Raw genomic sequence first — 26,774 nt, forward strand, 5'->3', positions numbered from 1 at the left:
ACCAGTTCCTTATCGGCGTGCTATCGACCATTTTTCGGTTTGCTCTGATGCGGATACCGATAAAACTTCAATACAAAATCGATGGCACATCTATAACCCTTCGATAACATGCCGACAAAACGCTTATGAGAAGCTAAACAATGACTTGACGGTATCGGTTGCTACAAATGTGAAGCCGGCGAAGATCTCCTCAAATAGCCTGAAATGATTTGTTGCTGGTAAAGTTACCTCTGTTGTGGTTGAACTACAACCACTGAGCCAGCGAATTCACTAACTTTTAACGATGCGACTTCTCGAAATTTTAACTAACGATTAGCCCATATCTACAGTGCTCCTCACTAACTCGATTTCAACATCGCTAACGTGATGACAATTTTATTGAGTTTAAATGGAAGTAAAGCCGCTTCCAATCTAATAAATTTAACAAAATTTAAAAATATTTCTATTATTAAGCGAAAATAGCTGGTTGTGAATTACCGTATATCGATAAAATATTGTTATTCAAATCCGAAATCGTTATATTTGTTTAATTCGGTGCATAGAAATGGCCAATGTCGTTAATTAGATACTTTTTTTTTAATTTTCTAATGTATTTAAATGTTGCTTTTCCTGGTATTCAAACCCAGGTTCTTCAGCATACACACTACCACCACATCATGGCGGCCAACCCTTCATTTGAGGGTGCTTTAACTTGAAATCACGTTATATATCTTAATTAAAGAACGGATTTCATGTTTTCCTTGACGAAATCGTAAATATTTTTGCATTAAAATAGACTCAAAACTTCCGATCGTCTCTGTGGTCTTCGCAATACTCGCTATATATGCACAATATGAAATGCTTTAGTATTGTATTGAGTCCGGTCCTTTACATATATATATATTTTTTTGTAGACTAGTTTGGTTCTTCTTAAACAAAACTACTGTGCCCTTTAAGCATACTTTTTATAAAACGTCAAACACTTTGCTTTCATTTTCGCCTAACTCCATAACAAACGTCAATATTTTTCGAAGCCATCATTAATAGAAACAATCAACTTTATCCTTTCTATCTTAACCCAGTGAAAAACTAGCTTAGTTACAAATGTCAATATTGTCAAAGTCATAGCGATATAATTATTCATAGTCATGCTTTGTTTCAATTTAAATCTCTCGTTTCGTCGGAGAGTTTTTAATGAGTTATCTACTGACGTTGAATACCACAATTTGCTCCAGCAACATTGTCAAACCACATTATTGTGTGCATGTATGTACACACATATATACGACATTTATCGGTTAAGTTAAGGTGCAGTGTTGCTCATGGTAACAGCATATACAGTTTATTTTTGTTGCTGTTGCCATTTTCCTACAATTTTCACTTTTCCCCCGTACAACACGGGTTTTTCATTTGATAATTTTTTTTTTTTTTATTCATTTTGCTTTAATATTATGTGGGTAGTAATTATTGAAAAACAGTAAAATATTGACTGCAACTCATTACGTTAGCGCGCTCGGTTTAACGCCTTGCAGCAGCACAAGTTTATATATGTATGCAGATGTATATGTATGTGTGCCACTCCACTCAACACAACGATTTCACTGCAGTCCTTACACTTCATAGTGCAACTTTTGCTGGTTTTGCGAAATGTCATAAATTTTATTTATGTCAACGCGTTTGCACTTGTAAGCATAGCAACAACAATACATTACTGCAGTAAATGTAGGAAATCATGAAAAATACTGAATTATCGTAACAGTAGTTGCAATTTGTTTTGATTCTGTTGTTGTTCGGTTGCGTACTGCATCCGTTTTCATATCATATTTTGTGTTTGTTCTTTATTTTAAGCTTTATTATTTATTTTCTTTCTATATACATATGTATAATGATGTATATGCGTCTGTAATAGAGATAAACGCCGCCGCCGCCGCCAATTCGTGTTGCTTTTCGCACGCCGCCGCCGAATGTCCAAAAAAAAAAAAAAGGCGGCGGCGTTCGGCGCGTTACTATATTTTCTACTCTATTGTTCATCTCGAAAATTGATCCGATATGGTCGAAAGGGGTGTAAAGGGATGCACATCACTGCCAGTTATAAAATCCAATTGCGAAATTTAACACTTTCTAATCGTTCAAAAGTTATTTGAGAAAACAGGCGCTATCAATGCCGGATTTCGCATCACCGAATTCACCAAGTTATTAAAACAAAACACTTAAAGAAAAGTTATATAATAAATTTAAATGCTTACTTGGCATAATTTTTTCAAAAAATTAATAAGGAACAATGAATTTAAATAAAATGTCCCAAAATGTCATATTTTCAAATTGTCCTCAAGTTGTTAAAAAAGCCAGTTACCCGAAAAAGATGCCGAAATTCTATATCCCGATTGGCTGAAAGAATAAGCGAAATCAGTCATGCAAAATCTTTTAGTAGGCTCCAGTGGTTTAAATTCTCCTTTGAAATGATTCTCAGCTCACACTTAAGTTGCATATATCTTCAACACGTTTGAAATGGGTTTGAAAAATTACTTTATTTGCTTAACTATAAAATAGCGTCTGAAATCTTAATTTTGATTTTCACACTTCATCATTCAACACACAAGTCTTCCGATTTGACATTTCCTAAAGTTGGTGGCGCGGCCCTATCCCGAACTAGTACCTTGGAGTGAATCACATTGGATATAGCCTATCAACCATGTTTAAATATTTACATCTGACCGCTCCTGTTATAAATGTGAATACGTAGGCACATTTTTTAACCAGGTTAGGCTATGTACTTCGCAAGAACACTCAAAGTGGTGAAGCAAAAGCTTTCTCAAGACAGTCGAACAAATGACCGGGTGTTCTGCTACCCTAACGTAGGGGATATTCGAGCTGGTCTGAAAACTGAAGGCGGTCATCCATAATGACCTCTTATATATATCATAGGGCCGAAAACGAAGACTATTGAAGTAAATTTTTTCGAACACAAACGTCTGCAAATTTTTGGTCTACATTTTAAAACTTTTATCCCCGGTCCTTGTGAGTTTAAATTATGTAGATGCGCCAAGGATTATACGATTTTCACCCATAAGTTACGCAATGATATCCACTTACACTGCTTATGATGTCGAGGGCGACATCCATGGCGGAATAGTTACTGCCTAATGTTTCAAGGTGATTTTTTGGTGTAGCTCGGAAGCATAGCGCGACAAAAACATCCGTCAGAAAGTCTTCGGAGCTACACCTAGAGGTTCTAGGAAAATGACGTCGATGAAGGTATGGGTTCGAAGCCGCAGTCCTATATCTAGCTTCCGTGCTGGGATATGGTATAAGGGCCAGGATGCGTAGTAGCGACTTAATTTAAAGAAATCGAACCGACGACGGGTATTAGAGTTAGCCCAGAACATCTCCTTCAGTGAAATTACGCTACAAAAGTGTTACCATTTTAAGTATTTCTCCCTCTCTCAGCAAGAAGCTAATCCCGAAATTTTCTGAACGATCCGCGAGATTTTGAGGCAAAAACTGCGGATCTTTCCGAAATGGCCGAAACATCAATTTCCTTAAATACATATAAACAAAATCTTTCCAAATATTATTTTTTTCAATTTTCGCTTTACAAGCATCCCAGATACTCATCCGCAAGTTAATGATGTTGTTCCAGATCGTCAAACATACCATTGACGTCAGCAGTATGTTTCCATATTAATTAGTTGTGGACAATGTGATACTCTGAAGTCTAGCCATTCAATTCAGAGGCACGCCGCTGCCGATTAAGTGACCGGCGTAAACCTCTAGTCTGTGAGATTATTTTTTTTGTTTTTAGTTGTTCAACGCTTAATTGCAAAACTCTCCCCAATGTGTGTAATCCATTGGCCACTACAGCCCATAGGAAATTTATCTGCAACTACCCTGCAAATAATCGTGAGATTAATCCGTAAAGAGAGTGGAATGCGATCGACCTCTCTGGTTTAACTAACTAACTGATTCCCTCTAGTCTCTTTTTGGATAAAATTGGGATTAGCCAGTTTGAAATTCATGTAACCAATTTTAGGAAACAATAGAAAAAACAGGAAGTGTTAGAATAAAAAAAATGTTATGGAAACTAAACTAATTATTTAAGAACACTACGGAGCCCTTTATCGGACCTAAACTACTAGGAATTTCCATACGATTGGAAAGAGGACTTGTCCGACAGTATCATATGCAAACAAAAAAGACTTGTCCAACAGTGCACGTAGGGCTACAAAGAGGACGTGTCGAATAGTATCCGTAGGGCTATGAAGAGGACCCTTCCGATGCTTCCGACACACAGGACATACTAAAACAAAGGGAATCACTCCAATCATAAAGAGCGAAAACTAACTAGTCGCATAGTCCTTTGCAACTCATCTCAGAATCATCTTAGACTAATCGCATTTTCTGCAGGGTAGCTACGTTAACTCCTACCGACCATATACAAAATAGAGCTCACATTTGTATAGATATTTAAATAAGTAAATATGTACATATCTATTATGTAGCTTATGTGATCTAGTAATTTGTGAGGCCTATATGTTCCTTACAAGTTTTTCAATTTATGCGTTTTTTCTTAAAATATGTGAATTTTTAGAAAAAAGGATAAAATATATGAATTTTTACCGACTGTCGCCAATAAATTGAAAAGCCAGCCTCAATTAAGTATACAATCCATGCAGCGTTTGCGTCGTGCAAATCACAAGGGCAGGTTTAATGCCTACATCTGAACGGGTGCTTATCAGATGCAGATCGGCACAGTGGGTAGTTACATCGCTTAAGCCTGAGATATATGAATTTAAACTAACTAATTACTTAAGGGCTGCGACTATTTGAGAACCATTATTACCATTTCGTCAGTTGAAAGCACTGCGTGTGAAAAGCATTAGAAGTGGTACCTTCGCTTGATGAGATAGTTCTGCGTTGGTTCGCAACTAGTGCGGTTCTGCAACAACTGTTGGCGTTTTTGAAAGTATCTGTGCATAATTTATCACGGAAAGATTTTGGAGCTTAAAGTGGATCAGACAAAAGGCCTTAATCGTAGCTTTTGCGCTCATTTTGAGCTCACTGAAATATTCGTGATGCGTAAATTTGGTCTCTTTCAAAGACAGCCCGTCATGAGTCAAGTTGTATTCCTCATAAGAGCCCAACTTAGAGTCTAACTATAACAAGATTATTTTTGAACACTGTTCGGTCATACACTACCATTTTAAGATCCACTTTATTCACATCAAGAAAGCAAAATAATTGTGGCGAATGTGATAATTCCTTGATATCGGTACGGTTCACTGAAATACGATTTTAGTGAAATTTAACTTTATTCACCACAAGCACAAAAGTAAAAATTTACCCTTGGTATAACATCACCGTAGTATAATCGATATCGCCTTAAATCTAATTTATTGCTTTGGCTTGCTTTTGCCTTGCATCCTTCACACTTATGTTGGCTACAACTCCACAAAGCTCCTGAGGGTGGAAGTCGATTGCAGTGAGAGTCATATCATTCAATGTACATCTATTCACCAATATCGCAAACTCTTGGCTTTTTCATAAACCAGACAAAACAACAAAAGTAAAATACGAAGATTTCAACATCATCCCGCTTCATTACGCCGCGTAGATTCGCTTCAGCGCACCATAGCACCAAATAGCATCAACACCGAGCGTCCGTTTCAAATTGTCTTATCTTCTTGAGGTATTAATTTTAGCAAACGCTACAAGACCACACAGGACTTATATCCATTGATAGTTGGAAAGAAGGCGATAAGAAAATGATGGCTTTCTTTCGAATCGGAACGTGAAATAAAGCCGTCATAGTCTTATTGCCACCGTACCATTTTTATACCCCAGCGAGATAAGGATGTTAGAATACTTCCGCGGTAAGGCATTTTCTTCGTAAGAGGCGATCAAAATCTACAGTTCAAGCGATTTCTGGAGTCAAAAAATAAAAATCGGTTTCGCGCCAGAAGCTAGTATCATAAGTTACTAATAACGGAATGTACCGAATTCATATGCACATCCGTAACACGTTATTATTAAAGTTTTTTAATAAGTTTCCAATAATCGCAATAGTAAATTTTTCTATAAACTTGAATAAAGAATTTTGACACATAATGACACAGTCTGATGTAAACCTTAGTGAATATCGCAACTCAAAAATAAAGAGATTTGGTATCTCATCAGCAAACCTATGCATATGTAGTCCTATTGCTCACTCTTCCTATCTTCTACCGTCCTACTGAAAAACAATTAATAAATACTTGACGCTATTTACCTCGGAAGAAATTTAGGCCGAGTTTCTCTTCCAATTTGCATCGTGTTCCTTTTTAATTTTCCCTTCAAATCAAGGTAATTATCTGAAGGGGTATACCATATTTGATATATGAAATCTTTATATGATGTTATTCAGGTGGAAGAGGTAGAGGGCTTGGGAGTGGGAGTAGAAGCGCGAGTGGTAGGGGGAATGGGAGTATGAGTGAACCAAATATTTAAATTCGCTATATCTTCGTTATTAATTGCAATTATAAATGCCAATTCTTAGATTCTATAAATATATTCCATGAGTATGTGAGGTAATATAGGTAGGAAAGGCAGAGGGCGTGGAAGTGGGAATGAAAGTGGGAGCAGAACAAAATTGTAAATTAGCGATATCTCCATACTTATTTGAACGGGATATCCAATATTTGGTATATAGTTTCCATATATGAGTTTATTTAGGGGAAAGAAGTATAGGCCGTGAAACTGGGGGCAGAAATGAGAGTGTGAATAGAACAAACAATTTATTTTCAATGCCTACGTATTTTTTGAAGGTGATAACCAATATTTAGTATATAAATATCATATATGGAGAAATTTAGGCAGATCAGGTGAAGGGATTGTAAGAGGGAGTAAGGGAGGAAATGAGGATGAGAATGGAAGTACGAATGTGTTTGGGAGTGAGAAGAAGGATTAGAATGAAAAGGAAGTATATATAAAGGAAATAAGGGAAGGACAGGAATAAGAAGAAGAAATAGAAACAGAAGGAAAAGAAGTAAAGTTGAAGTCTATTGATTAAGGGATTGATGGATAAGAAGGATGGATATTTCAAACATAGGGCAGTACAACGTCTGCTGGGTACGCTAGTATATAATAAATCCTGTGATGAGAAAAGAAAAACTGAAACAAATATAGCGAAACTGAGACATTTTTGAGTTTGGGTTTTTTAATGTTTGAATATCAAGGTAATTGTTTTTGTGAAGTAGTATCTAAAGAAAATGCAGTAAACCTCTAAGAAATCGGTTGAATATGTATAATTTAAAGTTTGTCTATTCTGAGTATATTAGGTCAGCTATATCGCGCTATTGATCAATTACAATGTGTTAGTTAAACAAATAGAAATAAGAATTTAGGCAAGAGAATAGTCTGTACCATATTTTTTACAATGAAGCAATTTGAGATGCATTTGTCTTTGATCAATAGTGCCACATATGTTTACGTAGTACGATCATATTAAAACTGTAAAAATATATGTAAAACTAAACAAAAAATGTAACAATATTTATACATCCAACTATATATATATATTTTTTTATTTTTCTTTTTCATGTATTAAACAAATTTTAATTTGTGATTGCTGTGTTTGCTGCATGCGTTAAAATCAAAACTTATACATAAATCGAAATTAATCGATTGTCGTTTGCGTTGCGTTACATTTCCTTGCGAATTATCGTTATCGAAATTAATGTGTGTATAAAAAAAAATCCTACTCGTATTGTCGTTATATTCGTTCGTTCGTTCGTTGTTTTATGCATCCAAATAATGACTATGATATAATCAACAATGAAAATAAAAACTTCCATCACATGTATGTATAAATACATTTTTTAAACCAAAATATTTCATTATTAAAAAAAATATTTATATAATTTAACATATTTATTTCAATGTACTTATATGTACGAGCTTTTAAAGCTTTTGAAGCTTCCATTTTAAAAAAATTTGCGTTTTAAAATTTTGATACGAATTATGAAAAACTAATATTCGCTTTTTTATTCTCGTTGGTTTGCAGTTGTTTTGCTTTTCGTTTCTGACGTGGCAGCTGCTCGATCATGTCCTCTTCAATCCGGCGCTGTGGATTTATACGCCAGCCAATGTACAGGCGCGCCTGTATTCTTATTTGGCGACAGAATTTCTTAGCGATACACAAATCTATAGTAATGTGCGTCGTGTTAGCACAGTTTTACAGACAGTTCATACACTGAAATACTACTATTGGGTTGTGAATCCGCGTGCGAAGAGTGGCATTATACCAAAGGGACTAGGTGAGTAAAATTTCACTTAACTGTTTTAGCCTACAAAAGTTAGCAGTATTGCGCCGAATCGAAGCGTACCTCTAACAAAATAATGTATATGATTATTTCACCAAAAATTGTTAAAAATTGGCTTAAGACTCACGAACTCTTGATACTCTAATGTGAGCGCAAGTGCCTTTACTATCTTCTGAGTGAACACGAACTGAATCGAAAACTCTGTGTCTTGCTGTTTTGAAAAATCTCGCGTAAGATCATAGTTACCAAGACCAAGCCCTGTTTTTGTATCATATTAGATCTCTTTCCGATGAGCGTATAATCAAAAAGAAGGTTTTTAAATATTCTCCTTTGCGTCTCGATATAGCTCAAATTTATTTATAATAAACTGTAAACAATTACAAATCACAGCAGTAGATCTGGCACGATTCACCTGCATAAATATAAAATCTCTCTGAAGAAAGTAAAATTGTACTATAACGCGTAGGCGGATAAGAGAAAACATTGCTTTTTGCTAAAACTCCCAACGCAAAAGCAATAAAACCAGGGATGCACCTTAACGTTAAGCTAATCGTTTATCAAAAAATTTCCACCGTTTCCGTTGAAACACTTCGAAATATTATCGATAAAGAAATTATCAAGATAAATTGTATCTCGTTTTTAACCGAAACGAAAAGCTTTCGTTAACGTTAAAAACGTTAACGAAAACGTGATACTTTATGTTTGAATTGTGCTGGCAATGCTATAGCCATGGTGAAGCCGTAAGGTGGCAACAACGAGCGCACATACACACACAAACTCTATGTAATTTGTTTGTGTAATTCGTTGGTGGTAATGTCAAAAATACTCTGCGAAATGTTCGTACTGTCAAAATTCATGAGAAAAGTTGCAATCAGCTTGGATAATGCTTTCACCTTTAATGACTCCGCCATCAATCAGCTTTGCCAGCATAGTTTGAAATTAATAATCAACATAAACGATTTGATTTCTTTTTGATATGGCAGAAAACGAAACGAAATCATTTCGTTAATTTGACGATCTTAACGTTAATAAACGAAACGAAATGACTTCGTTTCGTTTATTAACGTTGATTATCGTAACGAAATGATATCGGTTCGTTGGTTAAGCATGCCTGAATAAAACAAACATTTTTAAATCCGAAATTCCAATCCCCATCGAACAGCAAACAATATTTACGTGATAAGTCCGAATATAAATATACAAGGTTCGAGGTGTTAAGAGAGAAGCAGCTTTCCGGGCAAAGAGATTGAAATGTAGATTTTGACCGGCTTGAAAGTATACTACGAAAGAGGTAGTTGAGAAGAGACGTTGTCGGAAACTTTATCTAAAGGGAAATTATCGGCAGTCGGCCAAGCACTGGGGGATAAGCACAGCGGCATCTGTGCACGGATTTGATAGCGAGCAGCAACAGCTGAACAGCTGGTAAACAGCGGTCGTAGTACCAACGAGGCGTGCAGCAACGGAAACAACAAGTCGTCGGCAGGATTGTGGACAACAGCAAGGGCTAGCAATAGCCGTATTAAGACGACGGAGTGGCACCAGTGGCTGATGCATTACCTTGTGACATTAGCGGATCTTCTAAGAGTAGTATACGGTAACTGCTCGCTTGCAGTTGTCGTCATCTGCAACGACAACTGCAAGGAATGAATTTCAAACAACAAAATAATTTATTTTGTGCTGTATTTGTGTTATAATAAGTTTAAGGAATGAACCGCTAATTTGCAACTCAATGAATTGCCATTTACTGTGTGTCGCCATGTGATATTTATCTTGTTATTGTCACCAAATGCTACATGATAGTTGTTTTTGGCTGCCTGTTGTAAATGCTACTTAATTTCAGCAGCAACTGAAAACAAAGATTACAGTGAGGGTCATTCTATTGTAACCTAACATTATACGTGCTTATAACAACACTACCCAGCAGCTGACTAATCTGAGGAGATTTATAATCCTTCTAACAGGAGTACGTTTCTGACAGAAGCCATCATCGAACAAAAAACTTTGGAATAAACTGAGATATTCAAATACGCATCTCAATTTGGCCCGATGGAAGGTACATAACTGATATCTCCCATTCTTTCCGAGGACAACTTTTGTTGGTATAATATGCGCCGAGAACTTCCTTTTGTCTTGCCAGACAATTCGTTTTGCAGCTTCGGTGGGGAGTTGAATCATTAGGCTACTAACTTTCGGCATATATAAAGAGGGTACTTAGGTTTTTTCTGGTGACGATGGCTGCTATGCTATTGAAGTTAGGCCGAAGTGATAGCCTCAATTTAAAACTATAGAGTTTGTGGACATTCATTTACCTTCTTGTATATCTATTTTTGTTCTCTTCTATTTTCATGTTGAAATTTGAGCTCCTGTTTCTGTTTTTGTTTTTGCAAAAATAGATAACTCATTTTCTTATTTATTCACTCACAGATGGGCCACGACCAGCACAAAAGGATATCTTAGCGATACGCGCTTACATCTTATTATTTTTGAAACAATTGATTATGATTGGCAATGGCGTCAAAGAGGATGAATTGCAAAGCATTTTAAATTATTTGACGACCATGCATGAGGTATGACATTTTTCTTACAGTACATATGAATGTAACTTATACAGTTGCGAACACGAAAAGAACACTGCACATACATATTTATCAAATATTTTTATTTTCGATTATAATTAATTGTAGCCCAAACAAATTTTTATCTAACAAAGTATAAGTTTTAGATCTCTCAAAATTCGACTTTATTTTTTTTTTCGAAAGGTGTTTGAGATTTTCTTCCAAATCAAAAATAAAGCGCCTTACATTTATTTATTTATCTTTCGTAGGGAAGAAAACATAAAGTATCTCTCGGAACAAAAGTTTTCAAAGACCAGTACGAATTAAAAAAAAAATTGATTTGTCTACAAAACTGTATACTCAAAAAAATAAAAATAAAAATTAAAATAAAAAGTTCGAGATTTTCATAAATTTAGTCGAATTTTTGAAAGTTTTTGAAAACATTTTGAGATTGGTATGCATAGCTTCAAATACAAAATGCATGTGTGCTTTTTGTTGTATTATCAAAAATAAAAAAATATTGAGTTTAGTTGAAGAAATTTTAAAATAGATGACCTGCTATATTTCCTTACGTTACTGCATATCAATTTCAAATTATCTTCATTATCTCATGAAATTCATCTCTTAATTACACTTCCATTCTTAATCTCATTTCACATGACAACAAACAATATTCTGTTTTTCTTCTTTGCAGGATGAAAATCTTCATGACGTTTTGCAAATGTTAATTTCGCTTATGTCCGAGCATCCCAGCTCAATGGTACCTGCTTTCGACGTAAAATATGGCGTTCGTAGTATTTTCAAATTATTGGCTGCAGAAAGTCAATTGATACGCTTACAAGCATTGAAATTGCTTGGATTCTTTTTATCACGCAGCACATACAAGTAAGTTTAGCGTTAAGTTAAGGAAGACACATTATATATATTAGACTGGGTCGATTTATTAACCGATAGCGCGCCATCGATTTTCCGATAGGATTTGGGCTCAGGAAAAAAGAGTTCCACTACGCATACCCAAAAAAATTATTTTCGAGGGTGCGAAAAAGAAATAGCGAAAGGGTCAATTTTTCGCCCAAAACACTCCCCAAAACCCAAAAAATATGTTTTTTTTTTCTTTCAAAAAACTGTTATCGCCAACGTTTTTACAAGTTTTTTTTTTGAAAAAAAAAAAAAATATTTTTTGGGTTTTGGGGAGTGTTTTGGTCGAAAAATTGACCCTTTCGCCATTTTTTTTTCGCAGGCTCGGAAATTATTATCTTGGGTATGCGTAGTGGAACTTTTTTTTCTGAGCCCAAATCCTATCGAAAAATCGATGGCGCGCTATCGGTTAACTTTCGTCCATACAAATCGGCTCAGGTTGATATATATGCATTAGGGGTGTACTTACTTGCACCATTTTTAATACTTTTATTAGAAAATAGTTCATTTACATATTTTTAATTTTATTCATTCTTATGTATTGAGCAGTTTGTAAAAAATTCAGAAAATAGTTGTAGAAACATCCCTAATATGCCTATGTCAGAAAAATATCTAACTTTATTCATATAACCATTACATTTTCAACCCGCCATCTGCCTGGAGCATATAAATTATTACTCTCCATTGTTATTTGATAAATTACTTATTTACCTTCTTTTACTCAATTCGTTTCTTTGTCTTTTTCTTCCTTTCTTTTGTTCACATTTTTTTCTCCATCCTACTTGCCAATATTTGCAACATAATTGTCTGCATTTCTTCGTCGTATTCATGCTTTTTAATAATAGACGGAAATATGACGTTATGTCGCCCCACAACTTGTACACGTTATTATCGGAACGACTGTTACTCTACGAAGAATCTTTGTCCCTTCCAACGTATAATATCCTTTACGAAATTATGACAGAGCATATATCACAGCAAATTCTATATACCAGACATCCAGAAGCAGAGAGTCATTACCGTTTGGAAAATCCAAGTAAGTATGAGGAATTGTACATAAGCTTATGCACTTATTCTAAGAAGTAGACAACAAAACTTATATATAAGTATGTATAATAACCTCACAAAGGTTATAAGAACGAATGCCTTCAAGCTTATACCCCGCGGGAAAAGCATAGCATTACAGGGACGCTAGCGAAGTAGTTTATTCGCGCTTTGAACTGAAGTTTAAAGATGGAGATTGTATATGGTGGTCTGATTGATACAACTTAATGCAATCTAGTGGTCAGACTGTGATTTGATTAATTAATAAAAATATCCTCTCAACATTTAAAGCTCCTCCACCATGAGAAACTGGAGGTTAAAATCGGTCAGGCTCACAAATACCTTATTTACGATATAAAGAGGAAAGAACGCTAATTCAAAGGATTCAAAACGTTGTGTAGCACAATCCCCACAAAGGGGTTGACAGCGCAATTTATATTCTGTTTATTTACCAAATTAGGCTCTGGCGAACCCAATTTCCTCAGGGAAGAAGTGCGTTGATTGACCTAAAAGATTCAATGTGGTTATGTCAAATCATTCCGCTGATGATCGGTCTAGAACTATGGTGGTGATTTTTTCCGAAACTTACTGGATAAATATCCGGAAAGTAATCATCACTATTGAAGAAACTTCCAAAAATCTTCGCGGATTCTAGTTATCCCTACAAGGAGAGCTAATGCAACCGACTACTATCAATGTATAGATCCGCAAGAAAATAACGCAGTTTTTATGATCGCAAAAACACTTCCTGAGGGCTTCAGTAGTGTGTACATGGTAGTTCAATCCGGTGCACTCCGGTAAGATGTGTAGTGGCCCCTTGATAGTCCCGTGGTTGGCAAAGCTAAGCAGGTAAGCAACGCGAGGGTTGAGATATGCCTTAATAAAATTTAATAACCTAAGTCGGGATTAACCTCATCTGCACTACCAACCTAAATGCGACTGACCGAAAAGTTCCCTGAGATCTGTCATAGTTAAGTGAAAAGTTGGCAGCACTATCCTGTCATCCATTTCGTTTGGATTTCCCCGCGAACTACTCAAGTGCAAAATGCCGCAGTTACCAGTCTTCAGAATCAATTCCTATTCTTTTCTCGAGAGAAGTAGTACTGTTCGTACAGTATTAAACGGTCACCGCCAGTGGCATCGATACACACCGTGCCCCTCAGGCATAAGAAGGGAATTATCGGCTAGGGTTACGGGTCTAAAAGAGTTGTCTGGTCCGTCATTATCAGTAAAACCAAGGACATCTCTTGTAGGACGAGTCTTAAGCTCTCAACAGTCCCTGGTCGATAGCCTTGCATCACGCACGATACTCGGGCTAAGAGCCTTAACCCCCGGCATATAGTGTGGACAAAAATATTTTTTCAAAAATTTTCGAATATACATTTTGTTTCTAAAACTCAAAACCTTTTTATAAAGCATCGAATCTCTTTGGAAAGAATTTTGAAACAAAGTGTTAAATGTATCGCCTCTGTGATGTTGTTTAGTTTTTGCTTAACATAGTTTTAAAAATTATGTTAAAGTCCGGTTGTTACTCTTTGAAATCATGCACAGAGCCACTGGATTTATTTGTAGTTTTAACAAGTAAGGAAGGCTAAGTTCGGGTGTAACCGAACATTACATACTCAGTTGAGAGCTGTGGAGACAAAGTAAGGGAAAATCACCATGTGACATGTGTATCAAATGGAAGGTATTAAAGAGTATTTTAAGAGGAAGTGGGCCATAGTTATATAGATGGACGCCATTTAGGGATATCGCCATAAAGGTGGACCAGGCCTGACTCTAGAATTTGTTTGTACGATATGGGTATCAAATGAAAGGCGTTAATGAGTATTTTAAAAGAGAGTGGGCCTTAGTTCTATAGGTGGACGCCTTTTCGGAATATCGTTATAAAAGTGAACCAGGGTTGAATCTAGAATGTGTTTGTACGATATGGGTATCAAATTAAAGGTATTAATGAGGGTTTTAAAAGGGAGTGGCCTTTAGTTGTATATGTGAAGGCGTTTTGAGATATCGACCAAAATGTGGACCAGGGTGATCCAGAACATCATCTGTCGGGTACCGCTAATTTATTTATATATGTAATACCACGAACAGTATTCCTTCCAAGATTCCAAGGGCTTTTGATTTCGCCCTGCAAAACTTTTTCATTTTCTTCTACTTAATATGGTAGGTGTCACACCCATTTTACCAAGTTTTTTTCTAAAGTTATATTTTACGTCAATAGACCAATACAATAACCATGTTTCATCCCTTTTTCGTATTTGTTATATAATTATGGCATTTTTTAATTTTTCGTAATTTTCGATATCGAAAAAGTGGGCGTGGTCATCGTCGGATTTCGGCCATTTTTTACACCAGTACAAAGTGAGTTCAGATAAGTACGTGAACTGCGTTTAGTAAAGATATATCGGTTTTTGCTCAAGTTATCGTGTTAACGGCCGAGCGGAAGGACAGACGGTCGACTGTGTATAAAAACTGGGCGTGGCTTCAACCGATTTCGCCCTTTTTCACAGAAAACAGTTATCGTCCTAGAATCTAAGCATCTACCAAATTTCACAAGGATTGGTAAATTTTTGTTCGACTTATGGCATTAAAAGTATCCTAGACAAATTAAATGAAAAAGGGCGGAGCCACGCCCATTTTGAAATTTTCTTTTATTTTTGTATTTTGTTGCACCACATCATTACTGGAGTTGAATGTTGACATAATTTACTTATATACTGTAAAGATGTTAACTTTTCTTTTAAAATTTGAATTTAAAAAAAAATTTTTTTAAAAGTGGGCGTGGTTGTTCTCCGATTTTGCTAATTTTTATTAAGCAGACATACAGTAATAAGAGTAACGTTCCTGCCAAATTTCATCATGATATCTTCAACGACTGCCAAATTACAGCTTGCAAAACTTCTAAATTACCTTCTTTTAAAAGTGGGCGGTGCCACGCCCATTTTCCAAAATTTTAATAGTTTTCTATTCTGCGTCATAAGTTCAACTCACCTACCAAGTTTCATCGCTCAATCCGTATTTGGTAATGAATTATCGCACTTTTTCGATTTTTCGAAATTTTCGATATCGAAAAAGTGGGCGTGGTTATTGTCCGACATCGTTCATTGGACTTTGATTGGGTAACGGTTGGTTGTACAGGTATAAAGGAATCGAGATATATATAGACTTCCATAAATCAAAATCATCAGGATCGAAAAAAAATTTGATTGAGCCATGTCCGTCCGTCCGTCCGTCTGTCCGTTAACACGATAACTTGAGTAAATTTTGAGGTATCTTGATGAAACTTAGTATGTGGGTTCCTGAGTACTCATCTCAGATCGCTATTTAAAATGAACAATATCGGACTATAACCACGCCCACTGTTTCGATATCGAAAATTTCGAAAAACCGAAAAAGTGCGATAATTCATTACCAAAGACGGATAAAGCGATGAAACTTGGTAGGTGAGTTGAACTGATGACGCAGAATATAAAATTTGTAAAATTTTGGACAACGGACGTGGCAACGCCCACTTTTAAAAGAAGGAAATTTAAAAGTTTTGCAAGCTGTAATTTGGCAGTCGTTGAAGAATAGCATGATGAAATTTGGCAGGAACGATACTCCTATTACTATATGTATGCTTAATAAAAATTAGCCAAATCGGAGAACGACCACGCCCACTTTAAAAAAAATTTTTTTTTTAAGTCAAATTTTAACAAAAAATTTAATATATTTACAGTATATAAGTAAATTATGTCAAAATTCAACTCCAGTAATGATATGGTGCAACAAAATGCAAAAATAAAAGAAAATTTCAAAATGAGCGTGGCTCCGCCCTTTTTCATTTAATTTGTCTAGGATACTTTTAATGCCATAAGTCGAACAAAAATTTAACAATCCTTGTGAAATTTGGTAGGGGCTTAGACTCTGGGACAACAACTTATTTCTGTGAAAAAGGGCGAAATCGGTTGAAGCCACGCCCAGTTTTTTATACACAGTCGACCGTATGTCCTTCGGCTCGGCCGTTAACACGATAATTTGAGCTAAAATCAATATATCTTTACTAAACTCAGTTCACGTACTTATCTGAACTCACTTTGTATTGGTATAAAAAATGGCTGAAATCCGACTATGACCACGCCCACTTTTTCGATATCGAAAATTACCAAAAATGAAAAAAATGCCATAATTCTATACCAAATACGGAAAAAGGGATGAAACATAGTATTTGGATTGGTTTATTGACGCAAAATATAACTTTAGAAAAAAACTTTGTAAAATGAGTGTGACACCTACCATATTACATAGAATGAAATGAAAAAGTTCTGCAGGGCGAAATAAAAAAGCGTTGAAATCTTAGCATGAATACTGTTCGTGGTATTATATATATAAATAAATTAGCGGTATCCAACAGATGATGTTCTTGGCCACCCTGCTCCACATTTTGGTCGATATCTGGAAAACTCCTTCACATATACAACTAAGGGCTACTCCCTTTTAAAAGCCTCATTAATACCTTTAATTTGATACCCATATCGTGCAAACATATTCTAGAGTCACCCCTGGTCCACCTTTATGGCGATATATCGAAAAGGCGTCCACCTATAGAAGTAAGCCCCACTCCCTTTTGAAATACTCATTAACCCCTTTCATTTGATACCCATATCGTACAAAAAATTCCAGAGTCACCCCTGATCCACCTTTATGGCGATATCTCGAAAAGGCGTCCACCTATAGAACTACGACCCACGCCCTTTTAAAATACTCATTAACACTTATCATTTGATACCCATATCGTACAAACAAATTTTAGAGTCACCCCTGATCCACCTTTATGGCGATATCTCGAAAAGGCGTCCACCTATAGAACTACGGCCCACGCCCTTTTAAAATACCCATTAACACCTTTCATTTAATACCAGTATCGTACAAACAAATTCTAGAGTCACCCCCCCCTGGTCCACCTTTATGGCGATATCTCTAAAAGGCGTCAACCTATAGAGCTAAGGCCCACGCCCTTTTAAAATACTCATTAACACTTTTCATTTGATACCCATATCGTACAAACAAATTCTAGAGTCACCCCTGATCCACCTTTATGGCGATATCTCGAAAAGGCGTCCACCTATAGAACTACGGCCCACGCCCTTTTAAAATACCCATTAACACCTTTCATTTAATACCAGTATCGTACAAACATATTCTAGAGTCACCCCTGGTCCACCTTTATGCCGATATCTTGAAAAGGCGACCACCTATACAACTACCACCACTCCCTTTTAAAACCCTCATTAATGCCCTTAATTTGATACCCATATTGTACAAACACATTCTAGAATCACCCCTGGTCGACCTTAACGGCGATATCTCGAAAAGGAGTCCACCTATAGAACTAAGACCCACGCCCTTTTAAAATGTTCATTAACTCCTTTCATTTGATACCCATATCGTACAAACAAATTCTAGAGTCAACCCTAACCACCTTTATGTCGATATCCCTAAATGGCGTCCACCTATAGAACTATGGCCCACTCCCTCTATAAATACTCTTTAATACCTTCCATTTGATACACATGTCATACAAACACATTCCAGGGTTTCCTTCGGTTCATTTTCCTACATGGTTATTTTCCCTTATGTTGTCACCGTAGCTCTCAACTGAGTATGTAATGTTCGGTTACACCCGAACTTAACCTTCCTTACTTGTTTTAAGGCCGTTTTATGTACGCTTAGTCTTTAACTAACGAGAAAATATTTCTGTATTTAACAACAATAAAAATTACATATATAATAATATTAATTAATAAATTGGCTCCTTCATAACTAGTTTCCAAATCTCTCTCTACTAATTTCAGTGGTGCTCAAAATCATCGCCACCCTCATACGTCAATCAAAGCAAACCGAATCCCTAATCGAAGTCAAGAAACTCTTTCTCTCCGATATGACGCTACTGTGCAATAGCAATCGTGAAAATCGACGCACTGTACTCCAGATGTCTGTGTGGCAAGAATGGCTGATAGCCATGGCCTATATACATCCGAAGAATACAGAAGAGCAAAAAATATCCGATATGGTATATTCCCTCTTTCGCATGCTATTACATCATGCAATCAAGTATGAGTACGGTGGATGGCGTGTGTGGGTCGACACATTAGCCATTGTACATTCGAAAGTGTCATACGAAGAGTTCAAACTGCAATTCGCACAAATGTACGAACACTACGAACGACAACGTACCGATAATATAACCGATCCTGCGCTAAGGCAAGCACGTCCCATCAGTACGATAAGCGGATGGGAGCGTGAGGAACAACAGCAGCAACAACATCATCATCATCCGCACACGCAGCGGCAGCCACAAGAACAGCTTGAGCAAACGCATGTGCATACACATCAGCATCATAGACATGCGGCGCTCGCATCGCCAGTAGCGCAAGAGTCGCAGGTGAAAGATGCAGAATCTGTAGGCTCACTCGAAGATGTGCCGCCTGTAGAGGAGGAAATCGCTCTTAGCGATATGGAGACAACAACGAACGAAGTGACAGTGATAAATGCAGTCAATGAGTCCACAAATTTGGATAGTACGGCGAATGAGAAAGCGTCAGGCGATGCGGAATTGCTGAAAGAAACATCTAATGTATCAAATGATGATTTAACAAAACCGAAAATCTCCAGCATATCCGATGTATACAATGAACATATTAAATCCGAAGTGATTGTAACGAGCATAGTAGAATCGCCTGCTGTCGCGGTAACTTGCAATGGTGGTGCCTCGAGTTCATCGACTCCTGCAAGTGCGAGCAGTACACCGGCAAAAACTGCAGCCACAGCGAACGGCGGTCAAGAAGCACTGTCACAAACCCTTAATATCAAACCAGAGGATCTTGAGGAAATTGAATTAGCTACAGCAAAGATTGCGGCAGGCACAACAAACGATGCAGAGCTTGTAGAGCAAGTGTTGCAAAGCTCCGAGAAGGCGTTGCAAGATTGCAAAATAATCGCCGACGAAATGCAAGAAGCTTCGTCAGTGCTGAAGGATGAAGAAATAGAACTGGCAGTGAATGAAGTGGTGCAAGGTGTGCTTAAAAATGAAAAGAAGCAAGCGACAAAAGACTTAATGGCCGAGGAGACACTCGTCACCAGCAATGATGACACGAAAAAGAATGAAGAGGACAACGTTTTATTGTTAAATACAAAAAACTTGTTAAACAACAATGCTGTTGAGCGCAAAACAATAACAACCACCAATGATAACACAAACACTACAAACATCAAAGAAGTGAATGCGAACAGTGAACCCAATGAAAATTTTAACGAAATAAGGACCACAACAAACAAAGCTGTGACGGACTTACACGCCGAGGCGGTGTCTGTTATTGATATGCAACAAAAGACTGAAGAAAACGACTACAAAAAAGCCACTAAAAATAACATAAACAACAGCAGCAGCACAAATACTGCAGCACCCCTTGAAGAGCAGAAAATTTCTAAATTGGCAATCGTCGTAGCCAAGGAGCACGAACACGAAAATGACCTAATGGATGTAAGTTCTTCGCTTTCGACTACGGTTGAGACAACCGAAGAGATCTCCTCACTCAGTCCCGAAACAACAGTATCAAGTGCATCTATACCCGAAGATAATTTACTTGGACTAAACGAAGCGACTGCACATGATAATGAAAAGCTTAGCAGCGAGACAATGACAATGGTGAAGGACATTGTCGATAACCTCATAGACAAAGTGATAGACGCAAGTGTGATTGCAATTGAAAAAGATGCAGCGTGTAAAGAAACAAACAACAATGAAATTGTTGATAAAGTGAAGAATGATGTGAATGAAGAGGTCGACGTTTCACTGAGAGCCAAAGAAATTGTGGAAGATGTGCTTACGTCAGCACTAGACAAAGCCGCTGCGACTGAGCAAACTAACGCGAAAGAAGTCGCAATTATTGAAGATAACACATCATCAAAAGAAGTAGCAACAACAACAACAACATCAACAGAACAGGAAACACAAGCTGACATTGTGCAGACGGTTGTGAATGATTTGTTGGAGCAAACAGTGAATGCCATAGAAAAGTCAGATGAGTTAGCGGGGGTGGTGGTGCCAAAGGTTGAAACAAAAGCTGAAACAATGGTTGGTGAAGAAACGTTATTAGCGCCTGAAGTAGTTGAAGAAGCGAAGGAATTAGTAGCTATATCGCTTCCACTTACAAAGGAAATAGATTCAACCACGCAAACAACGCCAAAGAAGCAAGCACACGATATTGTCGGTGGTGAAGCGGTTGATCTGGAAAACGTCGAAGTAATTGAGGATTTGGTTGAGCAAACCGAAGAGGAGACACAAACGACGCAAGAAGAATTGCTAGAGAGCGCAGCTGAATTGGAGGAGGAAGAGCAAGTTAAGCAAAGTACTGCCAGTACGCAAGTCGAGAGTAATCATTTCGGTGAGTAGCAACCATATTTGATGAAAATATCTAATTACGTGCTTACGTTAGAGGGGAATCAAATTTTTTTGAAAAATTTTTAAATATGAAGAGCTCAGTAAAAATGATTGCTTCCTTACTTCGTTTGTCATAAACCTGTTTTGTGTATTACGTACCATTCCGAGATTGTCATTATTCTAGCAAAGGCATCTGGATTTTTACTTACTCTTCAGACCCTGTTCTGAAGTATATATGCACATATCTCTGGCAACAAGCTACAACAACCTAAGTCGACGAAATAAATATTCAAAGTGCATTTGCCGAATGTCATAACAAAATATATTAAAAAAACACTTAGCACGATTTACCTTTGAAGCGACTTAGGCCTATGTGGTTTTCCTACAAATTTGGGGGCAGGACTAACATGTTTTATGCCAACTACAAACGGAAGCTGCAAAGCAGATGCATTTTCACAGAGAGTGTATTCACGGCAGACACACACTCATAGTGTTTGCAAAAACAATGTCGAAGGGCCACCTTGCTTTGATCACCTTTTGTCTGAATGTTTGATCTTGCTCTACCGGAGACATGAGCTGAGGGCTTTCGGTGTGGTAGGCGGAGCACACTTCTACCATACCACGACGAAAGCTTCAAAAATATATGAAATATATGACCACTCAAAAGAAAATCTTTTCCCGAAATTAGAGGTTCTATTATTTAATAGTAGGTAGCAAGCATGGAGATCTGCACGTCTCTAAACTGGACTTCGGCTGGTATCGTTTGTGTCTACCTACATATCTTCTGCCTTTTCGTCCCTTTTTCTTAATCGTCATCTCTCTCTTCTCATACCTCTCAATATCCCTCGGCCTGCCTGGCTTCCTGTCCTTTTCCCGTCCTTTCACTTATCCTATCCGTCTCATTTTCTCCCTCAGTTTAGGCCTTAGCTTTTCACTGCCGCAACCTTTCCCTTTTCTCCCATAATTCTTTCTTCGCTATCCCTATTTGGCTCCCTTTCTCAATTCTTTTTCAAATATCCTCCTCTTTTCCTTTTGAATTATTTAGACGGTAAATGCAAATAGATTTGTTCCTGATTCATTTCCTTAAAAAAGTTATATCCTTTAGTATGGGTTTGCCTACATATTTGGAAATAATTTTAGTTTCTTTTATTCGCTCTTACTCTCTTCTTCCTCTCCTAGTTCATCTCTAACTACACTTTCTCTTTGCTTTTAAACCCACTTATTCTCTCTCTCCCGATACCTAACTTCATCTTTATTCCCCTCCTTCTAACGCATCAGGTCCCTTTCATCACCCTCCTTTTTGCTGCATCCCTTTTCCCCCTTCCTTAACTCTTTTTTTTCTTCCCGTCTCCCTTTTCTTCTTCTCGTCTCGCCCTCAGTGTCGATTTTTATATAAACACGATTTTTTCGAATAAGTCCGTCAAACTTTAATCAAGGAAAATGCTACTAAATTAAATTTCATTTAAGATTTTGTGGAATTAGTCTGTTCCTATTTCAAACATGTACCAGTTCGAAAGGCTACTTAAATGCTAACTTTCAAACAAATCTCTCCATAAATAAATTTTTATAAGATAGATCGGTCTCTAGCTTTGCTCTATTAAAAGTTATATTAATAAGGTACCTGCTTGTCCAGTTAAAAGCAACCCGGTTTGCTAGTTTTGGCCTGGTCCCAAATTTATTAGAAAGAAATGTGGTAATAAAGATGTTCATTGCACGGAAGGTGCCACGCTGGCATATTTTAAATTAATTCGGCTGGTGAACGTCTTCTCAAAAGTCGTCTCAAAAGTTTTTCAAACCCCCCTCTATCTTAGCTTAAAATGCATTGAGTTTATACGGATGTAAAGCGTATTCCACACAGTATGAGATATGACATTCGTCCATTCTAGGGTATTTTGGAGACAATTCTGGGGTAGAGCAAATCCCCAGAAGAGCATTTTTCAAAAGTATGCTGAAATAAGGCTGCCCAGATAGGATGATATTCCACACATCAGGCGATCTGAGCAAGTGAAGGTAGCCTGTGCTGCCTGTTCAACTTATTGTAAGAAAACATACAAAATTTATGCAAATCATTGCCTTCCGTTTGAAACTAAAGCCTCTCAAAAAATGTTATTTTTACTTTAAATAAAAGATTAAACGGAATTAAATGAGGTTCGGTTGCTCGGTCTCTTTCAATATCAGAACTATCCTATATCAAGGGTCCTATCAACTATTCTCTAATTCATACTACACCATAGGTTTATTAGCAGACAGAAAATTACAAGTGGAACTACGAATATGACAACAATATCCATAAAGAACCGCTACAGAAATATTTTATTATTTTTCGTTTATGCCTTTTCATTTGGGACCCGCTTTAATACACAACTTCTACATAATTACAAAAACAACAAACACTAAATTGCTGCGAGTGTTTCATTTCAGATATATCAAATTAACTGAAATGCTCGCCCAAACAAATACGAAAAACAAAATGTATTTTTATTACATTTTTAATTTTAAGGCGTGCAATTTTGTTTCAAACTTAGATAAACCAAGATAGCTGTCAATCGTGAGCTGGCTGAAATAACAATGTAATAAAATCTGAGTAACTAGCACGCGCTAACGGACATTCCGCGCTGTGAATGATTTCCACAAAATTAAATGGCACGCACATAAACTTAGCTGGGATTTAGAAGACAATTGCTTATAGAAAAGCAAATACTCTATTAAAGAAACGCCAAGTTTGAGGGGTGCGCAGATGTCTGCACATTGGTTACATTTTTTTTGCCCTCCTTTAGTATAAATGAAAGTTTGTATGAGCGTATGAATTTCACTCATTTTCTTCCATATGGTTGAGTTTATGCCAAGAATTCATTAACTTTTCGTCTTGCTGTTTCTTGGTCTGCTTAATTATACTCAGCTGAGCAGAGCACACAGAGTATATTAACTTTGTTCATACAACGGTACCCCGTAACAGCATAAACTAATCGAGATAGATATGGACTTCTATATATCACAATGATCTGGGCGAAAAAAGAAATTCGTTTAGCCATGTCCGTCCGTCCGTCTGTCTGTCCGTGAACACGATAACTTGAGTAAATTTTGAGGTATCTTGATGATGATTTAGGTTCCTTGGCAGTTATATAAGATCGCTATTTAAAATGACCGAAATCGGACTATAACCACGCCCACTTTTTCGATATCGAAAATTTCGAAAAACGGAAAAAGTGCGTTAATTCATTACCAAAGACGGATTAAGCAATGAAACTTAGTAGGTGGGTTAACCTTATGCCGCAGAATAGAAAACTGGTAAAATTTTTGAAAATAGGCGTGGCACCGCCCACTTTTAAAAGAAGGTAATTTAAAAGTTTTGCATGCTGCAATTTCGTAGTTGTTGAAGATATCATGATGAAGTTTTGCAGGAACGTTACTCCTGTTACTATATGTGTGCTAAATAAAAATTAGCAAAATCGGATGACGAACACGCCCACTTTTAAAAAAAAAATGTTTTTAAGTCAAATTTTAACAAAAAATTTAATATCTTTACAGTATATAAGTAAATTATGTCAAAATTCAACTTCAGTAATGATATGGTGAACAAAATACAGAAATAAAAGAAAATTTCAAAATTTGTCTTTTAATTTGTCTAGGACCCTTTTAATGCCATAAGTCGAACAAAAATTTACCAATCCATGTGAAAATTGGTAGGGGCATTGCTTCTATGACAAAAACTGTTTTCCGTGAAAATTGGCGAAATCGGTTGAAGCCACGCCCAGTTTTTATACACAGTCGACCGTCTGCCCTTCCGCTCGGCCATTAACACGATAACTTGAACAAAAATCGATATATCTTTACTAAACTTAGTTCACGTACTTAACTGAACTCACTTTATCTTGGTATGAAAAATGAACGAAATCCGATTATGACCACGCCCACTTTTTCGATATCGAAAATTTCGAAAAATGAAAAAAATGCCACAATTCTATACCAAATACGAAAAAAAGGATGAAAGGTGAGTGGTTTGGTTTTTTGACGCAAAAGTATATATAACTTTGGAAAAAACCATGTAAAATGGGTGTCACATCTACCGCATTAATTATAGGAAATTGAAAATTCTGCAGGGCGAAATCAAAAGGCCTTGGAATCATGGAAGGAATACTGTTCGTGGTATTGTATATATAAATAAATTAGCGGTACCCGACAGATGATGTTCTGGGTCACCCTGGTCCACATTTTGGTCGATATCTCGAAAACACCTTCACATATACAACTAAGGGCTACTTCCTTTTAAAAACCTCGTTAATACTTTTAATTTGATACCCATGTCATACAAACACATTCCAGGGTTACCCTAGGTTCATTTTCCTAAATGGTGATTTTCCCTTATTTTGTCTCCAAAGCTCTCAGCTGAGTATGCAATGTTAATTTTAAACTTTTCATCGAAAATAAATTTTTTCAAAGGTCTGGACTGAAATCAAAACCAAGATTACTTAGAAACCACTTAAAACTATTAAGTGGTTTTAAAACTAGTATAAAAGAGCCTAAAATCAGCAAAAAACTTTGCTAGGTTTAAATAATAAACTAAAACTTTTGATTGTGTAGATCTGTATATGTACATATGTATTTTTTAATTGCACACAAGAGTGCTTCAAATGCTGCAATGCGTTGCCATGACAAATTGCTGATAGATGAAATAATAAGTAACATGACACATGAATCATCTGCGCTAGTATTTACGTCAGCGCATTTGAGCAGAATTACCTATTCTAGCTATAAATTGTATCACCAAATATATAAGTATGTAAATTTGTTTAAAGTCCATATAAATTCTACCGAAACCTTTTATTTTTTTCTTTAGATACAAAACATTCACACCAAAGCCAACAAGCAAAGCAACAACACCAGCAACAACAACATCAACGTTCCAAGTCTGGTTCGACACGTCCAATGTTCAGCCCAGGGCCAACACGTCCACCTTTTCGTATACCGGAATTCAAATGGTCCTACATACATCAACGTCTACTATCCGATGTTCTATTCTCACTTGAAACCGACATACAAGTGTGGCGCAGTCATTCAACGAAAAGTGTTTTGGATTTTGTAAATTCAAGTGAAAATGCAATTTTTGTAGTGAATACAGTACATCTGATATCACAGTTGGCAGATAATTTGATCATCGCTTGTGGCGGTTTGCTGCCACTTTTGGCAAGTGCCACGTCACCAAATGTAAGTACTTTTACGCGTAAATGGCTTAAGGAAAAAGTAAGTAAGGCTACATAAAATAAATGAGATGAGCATACCAAGAATTTTACAAATAGAAAAGGATGAACCAGCGAAATGGTCAGCTTAACTTTTAGAATTGCTTTAAATTCAATGTGTCTTAAGTTCCATAGGACTATTTATTCCATGGGGTTACTTAATGTGTTTAAACTTTTTAAATATGATGAATTTTCTTATATGTATAAAGACGTGACGTAATTGTTTTAATAACAACTTCGCTGTATATAAGCAGTTTTGTAACAGAGTGACCATGTATTTTTTTCCATAAAATCAGACGTCACGCAGTATGACTCAGAA

General features: G+C 36.6%; 1 protein-coding gene across 22 annotated transcripts in view; it reads left to right on the top strand.

The window, feature by feature from the left end:
- Nucleotides 1-26,774, top strand: part of rg (rugose) — a 796,531-nt gene that overhangs the window by 713,748 nt on the left and 56,009 nt on the right. For 17 of the 22 annotated variants that reach the window (XM_067785960.1, XM_067785957.1, XM_067785956.1 and 14 more), the window contains 6 exons: nt 8,018-8,270; nt 10,701-10,843; nt 11,526-11,716; nt 12,595-12,785; nt 18,631-21,222; nt 26,056-26,423. In XM_067785960.1, the coding sequence (XP_067642061.1) occupies nt 8,018-8,270; nt 10,701-10,843; nt 11,526-11,716; nt 12,595-12,785; nt 18,631-21,222; nt 26,056-26,423 (3,738 nt within the window). The remainder of the gene's footprint in view (nt 1-8,017; nt 8,271-10,700; nt 10,844-11,525; nt 11,717-12,594; nt 12,786-18,630; nt 21,223-26,055; nt 26,424-26,774) is intronic. The other 5 variants (XM_067785971.1, XM_067785958.1, XM_067785972.1 and 2 more) reach the window with 1 other exon arrangement.

Source organism: Eurosta solidaginis, chromosome 4 (genome assembly GCF_040869045.1).
Source record: "Eurosta solidaginis isolate ZX-2024a chromosome 4, ASM4086904v1, whole genome shotgun sequence".
NCBI lineage: Eukaryota > Metazoa > Arthropoda > Insecta > Diptera > Tephritidae > Eurosta > Eurosta solidaginis.